The sequence below is a fragment of the Ruditapes philippinarum genome, unplaced genomic scaffold (genome assembly GCF_026571515.1).
Source record: "Ruditapes philippinarum isolate M1 unplaced genomic scaffold, ASM2657151v2 ctg22631_1_1_1_1, whole genome shotgun sequence".
NCBI lineage: Eukaryota > Metazoa > Mollusca > Bivalvia > Venerida > Veneridae > Ruditapes > Ruditapes philippinarum.
Window position 1 is genome coordinate 5,670 of NW_026859608.1, and position 8,375 is coordinate 14,044.

At 34.2% G+C, this 8,375-nt stretch overlaps 1 protein-coding gene across 1 annotated transcript; it reads right to left on the reverse strand.

The window, feature by feature from the left end:
- Positions 1–394: 394 nt before the first annotated feature.
- Positions 395–8,334, reverse strand: LOC132757230 (cytochrome P450 4A7-like; the record flags this gene model as incomplete). Its single annotated transcript, XM_060748442.1, is given in 10 exon segments — positions 395–451; positions 871–953; positions 2,116–2,314; positions 3,791–3,914; positions 4,833–4,968; positions 5,771–5,894; positions 6,199–6,258; positions 6,577–6,701; positions 7,439–7,566; positions 8,154–8,334. Coding segments are annotated over 10 exon segments (1,070 nt in total), but the record flags the coding sequence as incomplete, so codon positions are not given.
- Between the last annotated feature and the right edge of the window lie 41 nt (positions 8,335–8,375).

An 8,375-nucleotide genomic window follows, 5' to 3' on the forward strand; every position in this document is an offset into this window, starting at 1 on the left:
TGACCAATCACCATACCAAGTTTGAAGTTCCTAGGCCTAAGCGTTCTTAAGTTATCACTCGGAAACCATTTGGTCTACGGACCGACGGACCAACGGACCGACGGACCGACAAGTGCAAAGCAATATACCCCCTCTTCTTTGAAGTGGGGGCATAATAATGAAAGAATGTATAAAAATCTAGCCGCGGTTAGTGTGATCGAGTAATATTATTTGGTTTCCGGTTTTGAAATCGTCTTCAGATAATTTTATTGATTAAACAAAATTAGTTTTATGATTTGAGCATTCTAATGTAAAAAATTATTCTTGTGTAAAAAAATTACCTATAATTCAAAGGTAAACTTTGTGAACTTAAACTATAAAAAAAGATCGAAAATAAAACATGTACCTGTTAACTAGTTTGGCAATTGTAATTTTGATTTCATTCATTGCAAAAACCTGTCCGATACAATTTCTGAAAGATGAACAAATCGTGTTTGTTTGTTTTTTTTTGTAAAATAATTTCAGAAATTCAGAAAAATAACAAGATCTTTATCATAAATATAGAATTAAGTTCTGTACACAAAACATAAACATATACATATATACTAAAGTTGTTTCCTAATTAGGGAACAGTCATTTACATACTGACGGATAATATATAAAATATTTGTGTTTTTCTTTGCCTGCGTTGTCCAGTCATAACATCAAACCGCTTGCCTCTCACCGCTGTAGGTTCGAGCCGCGCGAGCGTCTTCCGATTGTATCATTTCTAGCTTACAGAACGTCGATGGTTCTACTCAGGTGCCCATTATTATTATCATTATTATATTATTATTAATTATTTGGAAAGTGCGTTTAATAAATGGTTCAAAATTTAAATATTTTTATTACCTAGAACCAGCTGAAAATGGAATAAATCCATAAATATCTGTTTCATCTCTTTGATTTGCACTGAATCTTTCTGGATCAAATACCTTAAACAGAATATAGAGAGAAAAAAAGTGATATAATAAAAAAACACAACAGTATTATCATAAAATTATCATATGTTTAAAGTTATTAATTCGTGTCTGAACAAGTAGCGTTACAACACAATTAATTAGTGGAAAAGTGACATGAAAATACAGCAAATCTTGATCATATAAAACAAACCCTTCAATTTAAATTAAACTTAAATGTTACATGTTTTTAGATACAAGTATATACTTCTTATCAATAGTAAATACATATTTCTCACTAACCAGATAGAAAAATCCTTAAATGTTACTAAAAATAGCGGTGTTGGAAAATCTTATCTCACATGGGCTTATCTCACACTCAACGTGCAGCACTTCTAAATAATACGCGATTCACTCCTATTTTAACAACAATTAAACGTCAAAAGGTCAAAATGTATTAAAAAATTGTAAGCTAATCTATTAAATTGTCTACGGAATCAAAAAAGATTGATATTAACTTTCACACTGCAATGAGTCCTACTCTACCTAGATCCGCCCTTTTCAATAACGATCTGTTACTAAAAATAGCACACTTTATAATATCGAAACGTTCTTCGTAAAATCGGATATTATGACACTTTGCTTGAAAAACATTCATGTTTTTTGTAATGATAACGATGCTTTTTGATGACGAATCTCATTTTGATATATTTTAATGGAATATTCGGCCAAAATAACCGAAAAAGTAGAAAAATCTTTGCAAACGGTAAACGCTTTTTTGTCAACCATTGAAGTATGGACTGAATTCCTTATAAACACTTATATTATGGCACTTTCCGTTTTTAATATCGATGTGTTTTATCATGATAATCTTGCTTTTTCATGAGGGATCTCATATGAATTTATTTTCATTAAATTTTTCACACATCAACTTGGTCAGAAGAATTTTTTGCGGACGTACATGTCATAATGCTTTTCAGGCGCCTAAGCCCCGCCCCCTTTTCAAAACTAGGTACGTTGTAATGGGCGTAGCAAGTAGATTCACTGATCAATATTTGTGTGTTCAAGGCTCGTTCCCGATGGAACCGATCACCCTCGGGTTGGGATTTCCCTATCCTCTATCAAACCCAATGATAGATTCTATTAGTCTAGAATACGACCCCGCAGAATGTTTAGAAATATGTTATCTAATACTCACCTCATGATTTGGCCAAACATCTTTATTATGATGTATACAGTAAATTTGTACCCAAATACTAACACCTACAGGAATCTCTATACCATCTAAAACAATCGGTGTGTCAGTGTGTCTCCGCCCAATCATTGGCACCGGACTGTAATATCTAAGAACTTCCTTAATAAACGTTGGTAGATATGTGAATTTTCCAAGTTGTTCTCTGAAATATCAACAATTAATTTATGATCCCCAGAAACATCTACAAGGGATGTTCGAAATGTATTGCTTATTTCTATCTGGAGACTTAAAATTTCAAGTTAGCTTTCATGCCCTCGAAGTACTCCCCGTGGCTAGAAATGCTAAGTTTCAGCCGATGTATCCACTTCTTGAAGACGTCACGGTACACTGACTTGGACACAGAAATAAGGTACTGATGAATGACAGATCCAAGTGCCTGTAGGGACTTGTATTTCCGTCCAGCAAGGAAGGATTTCAATTCCGGAAACAAAAAGAAATCACATTGGACAAGGTCTGGAGAATACGGGGGGTGAGGCAAAACAGTTACCTTTTCTTTTTTCAAACACGCCGAAACTATTGCGGAGGTATGAGCGTGGGCATTTTCATGTAGAAGACGGATATGCTTAAAACCAGTGACAGGGCGTCGTTTCTTATAATACTTTTTTTAGTTTCTTAAGTACTACGTCTTTGTAGTACTTCCAAGTGATACTTTTGCCCTTTTTCACCGGCACTTTTATTGCGACTCCTTCACCAGGGACGAAAATAACAAAAAAACATTCTTTGCACTCAAAGACCGTTAGGCAATTATTGGGCGTTTGCTGTGTATAGTGGCCAAGATTTTGTTGCTTACTTTTCTGACGGGCTCAAAATAATGGACCCAAGTTTCATCACCTGTGACGACATCGACAAACTGTTTATTGTCATAATTTGGAAACATTTGAAGCAGCTTTTTGGCCACCTTAACCCGTTGCCTCTTTTGCTTATCGGTCAACAGATGTGGCATCCATCTAGCACAAGTCTTTCTGACTTTCAAATGCCTTTTCAAAATAAAGTGAACCGTTGATAGTGATATGCCTTCCTTTCGTGCAATATCACGATCTGTAAATCTGGCATCTCCTTCAATGATATCTTTTATTTTATGAGATGCAGATTTTGGCCTACCTGATTTTGGTGCATTTTTGATGCACTCTACACTAGACTCAAATTTCTTTTTCTATCGCCTGTGTCATTAGACACACAAGAAGGCCCATAAGCAGTAGAGAGTTCAGTCATCAGCTGCTTCAAAGGTCAACCCAGTTTTGAGCGAGCCCGCATTTCATCTTTTTTGTCGACGCTTCTATACAGTGGTCAATGACTGCATGTATTTAAATGGCAAATTGTATGTCTTACACTTAGTCTAACCTGTACATTTATACACCGTTGTGTAGGTATTGAATTACCAAATACAGGTATGTGTGTCCCACGTGGATCACGACATCGAGGACAATAGGCAATTCCTTTCGAACAGCCCTCGTAACTCAACGCAAATTAAAGATGTAAAAATAATAAGTGGGGCGGTACGAAAAAACTCAACCAAAAGCGTGACACAGGCGCCGACGCCCGAGTAAGTAGGGCATCCCTCTCTTTTAAATAAACATAAAAGTCGAGCTAAAAACGAAGAAGGTGTCGGAAAACGTACGGTGATAAGCTGTCCTTCCCTCCAATGATATTTCTGACTTCACTGAAAACCTTCTCTTGTAGGACTGGATGTTTAGCAAGAGCAAAGATTGTCCAGCTAATGGCTGACGATGTTGTATCATGACCTAGAGTGTTAACAAATAGAATTATATTTTTTTAAAATAGCGTTTTGCCCCTTTTAGAGCGCATGCGTAAAACAAATAGGATATCCGAGCCATTAAGAAAAATGGCGGAGGCATTTCCGGCTTGAACATATTCATATAGTACCATTTTTCCCATGGAGCCCAGGAGTCAAATGTTTTGCTACATTTTTGTACTTTTATACAATTTATATTTTTTGTTATTGTTATGACATGCAAGCGAAAAATATGTATGTACTACATACATTATTATTACGAGATGTCCCGGGTAAATTTGTGTATATACATTTACATGTCGTAAGATGTACATATAATTATACTTATACATGTAGCTCTATCGTGTACACTAATATATATCTATATATCCATAATGAATATGAATACATTTGCTTTTTATGACAAATAAAAAAAAAAGCAACTTCACACCAATATAAATTGTGACAAACCCCCTGAACAGGTTATTCGAGTTTAAGCTTATCCCGGGCGAGTGGGATTTACCAGCACTTGTATCTTTACTAGGCGAAAAAACCTTAAATTTAATATTGTGAATATAAAGAAGGTATAGCTTTTAAAATCAAGCGTGCTAAATATTCTTGATTCATCAGCGTTTTTTTAATTTTTTTACGTCATAAAACGCAAATTTACCCCAATATTAAATTCATAGGCGATTAAATATTTAACTTTAATATGTATGACCTTGACGTTCTTATCATAAAAAGATACAATTAGAATATTTGGCTGATGATATGCACAGCAATCATTGGAAGCGCTGCCGAAATAATTACAATTATTGAATTTGTTGTTTTTTCTTAAATATCATTTATATTTCAACACTGTACAATGAAAATTATTCACGTTTTAATACATTTATGTATATATACATGTATGCATGTATTTTTATACCCTCAAATGTAAACGTATCGACTTCATCCTGTATTTCTTGTGCAGACAAGCCGAGCCCATGTTCATCTCGTGCAGTTAATAATATGTCTAAGAAATCCAGACGGCGCTTCTCAGTCATGTCATTCTGCTGCTTATCCTTAAAATGAAATGATATTCGATGAATACATTGTTGCTAGGTAACTATTCTGATAATATATCATTTAGCAGGAAATAATATATATTCAAGACATTTCTCAAAATCTGTGGATAATATTATTGTTAAATCATGTATAGAAAGACATTTAGCATTACATGTACACAAGTTTGAGGAATAAAACTATAGAACAAAAATTTCATCTTAAATATAAAACACCCCTGAATGAATTTTGTTCATCCATGTATATACGCAGTTTACCATAATAGATTTGATTAATATCTACAATTTAAATTAAACATGTATCGAGCATAGGATCAATTCGGCCATTTGTAGAGTTAACAGACGACGGCATGGTTTTCAATGCATCTCATTTGTATGATTTATAAGACAACTCATGAGAGTTGTATCAATGCAAGTTAAGTGTTTTCCTCATAACTCAAGGATCAGGAGAGGAAATGACAGGTGCATCATGTCTAACGTCACAAGCACCTGCTCCTGCACCCACTCGAGCACCGACTCAAGCGGTATTCGGTCAATATCGATTAAAAGGATTGAAATCAATGACCCTAAAGGACAAGATCAATGACTGTTAAATGACTGTCAAAGCCAACTCTATGCTGTGCTTTCATGACGACATGCAGGCTTCAATTTGAACCAAAGCATAAACTACCTCTCCACAGTCGCGATTTGTATTTATATGAAACTGCCTTGTTAATATGGTCGCATCTCATTCTTTAATATTTCATAGTTCTTTCTATGCCAAATATATTTCAAGAAAATGTTTCATATTAACAGTGTTTACCAGTTCTTTTCTTCTCGACTCAATGATGTCTCCTGTAAACTTGTGAGCCTGGTCGCAAAGTTTATAAAATTCTCTTCCAAGTGAGGAAAGGTTAAACATCGTATCCGACAGCAATGACAGATTTCTACAAAACACATTTCCATTTCATTATTTCTGACAATAATCTGACAATCTGGCAATAATCTGACAATAATCTGACAACAATCTGACAATAATCTGACAACAAACTGACAATAATCTGACAATAATCTGAGGACATTCATACCAGTTAAAATATGTTATATTTGTACATGTATGTATTTCTTCCCTTCTTTTCTTTATTTTGATTCTTTAGATTTTTTTAACTGGTTAATTATTTTGAATGTAAATCTTTTTTTATTCTTAATAAATTGTTACAAAGAATAAATGTAATAGTAGCTGTTACTTACAGTGACCGTTCCCAGTTTATTTGTGACAGTCTTTTGACAATGTTTAAGTATTCGGAAACACTGGAAATTAGATGGAAATAAAATAGAATAAACCTGTATGAGAAAGCAACCCATTACGCCATTTACTTCTTATATATATGGACATATTTGATTCTTAAAAAATCAATTTATATTGCTCTTGAGATACGAATGCAACTATCCAATCGGCTTATAGAAACTACGAAAGTGACAAAATTTTCCAAAATACCTACAAAAAATATAATATCATATTTTAAAGCTTTGAGATATAAGACTGAGTATATTGTTTGTGTGTCGTTTGGAATAATATACATGTTACTTTGATATTTTTTAAAATTATTTTTCGGGTAAACAACATACGTGGTACTCTGCAGGTCCTCCTCGTATGATAAAGAACAACGTAGCATGGTATCAAGAGAGGCCCGGCACACGTGAGGAAAAATGTCAACCGGTTCATCATTCTTCGCAGCATCTGTAAACGTTTCCTAAAAGAAAAATCTGTACTGATTTTTTATTATTCGTTCTGTACATTTTATATAAGCACCTTTTTATGTAATGGATTTTCCCACTTTGAATTGGTAACAGTACATTCAAAGTGAAAGGGATCTCAATGTAAAAATACCAAAATTGAGTTATTGATTTTATACAGCCTCATCCAGGCAGTCTTGCCCGGCTATACACTGTTGGACAAGACTTATTGCTTTTGAATTCAGGTTAAGGGTTCAAATCACTTTCGAAGCTTCATGGCGTTTCGTAGTAGTGAAGAAACATGGTTCTGGCCTGAATGGAGATCAACTCACTATCCCCGAGTTGAGATATCGCCAACTGTTATCAACGCAAGGCCAATGTTTTCCCTATGAGTTTTAAAGTGATAAAATAATAAATGAAATTAAGAGGTAATAAATACTCGAAAGGGGCCTTCTCATGGTTATTTTTCACCAAAAAAAGGTCCAGTCAAAAATGTACGGAAATATATTAGTGCAATGTTGGCATTCAACTTTTTCCCATATCTGTAATATTCGCACTTTTAACGGTAAATTTTACACTTAAATTGTAAAATTTGTACTTCAAATTGTCATATAATTATCAAAATTTACTCACGTTTAATGTTTATATGACAACCACTGTTAACGCACCTTGTTAACATTTAAAAAAAAAGCCCCATCGATTACCATATGTTAACATGTATAAGGACGCGATTTGATTCCCAAGTTTATCTTACCATTAGAATATCTTCAACGCTGTTCATCACGATAACGTAGCCGTTCAGAATGTTGAAATGAAACGCTGGCGTCAGAAGCTTCCGGTTGCGTTCCCATTTTTTGCCTCCACTGATAAGTAAACCCTCTCCTGAATATAACAAGCATGTTACTAGTGTACGTATTGTAATAGAATGAAATATGATTGGTCAACTAAATAATTTATATTGTCTTATTCCAAATTTGTTATTATCATTAATACTACTATAATTATAATTATATAAGCCGCACCAAGAAGTCTCAATACAGATTTACTGGTAGAGGAATTTCTAAAATAAAAACGTGCCTTCGTGCCTTATTTCAAATACAAGCATGTGCCTTAGTAGGGCCACCGACCTTCCGTAAACTAGTTCCACGGATACCTCCACATGAAAATAGCCAAACTTCCTGAGCTGAATTCGAGTCCATAAGGATGAGGGCAAGGTTTTCAAAGTCAGAAACATTCAACCCTCAGCCATAGAAAATTTTAATTTTTCAGCACATAATACGTGTCACCATCTAGCTTACTTACCGTAAGAAATGAAGAAATTACATTTATTTTTTCGCACTTAAAGATTATTTCAATTCATGCTGTATATTTATTTCACTGTTTTGCGACGACCTATTTTACTTTTCTGTAGACAGAAATATTTGATTTCATCCAAAAGATCATATATGTAAATAGTGGAATAGGCCTACCTAGCCAAGGCTCAAAGAACCTGTAACCGTCCATGGATCCTCGAACCTTTAATGACACCTGTTTTGAAAGCTATTTAAACATATCCGGATGGGTAACGGAAATGGACGGAAAAGGTCCAAACCAGAGTAAAATAATCTTCCGGTTTCTTTCATTTGACTCTTTCAGAACTAAATCAATATATGATTTAGAGTCCTTAATCTGAAATAAAAATGATATGATTT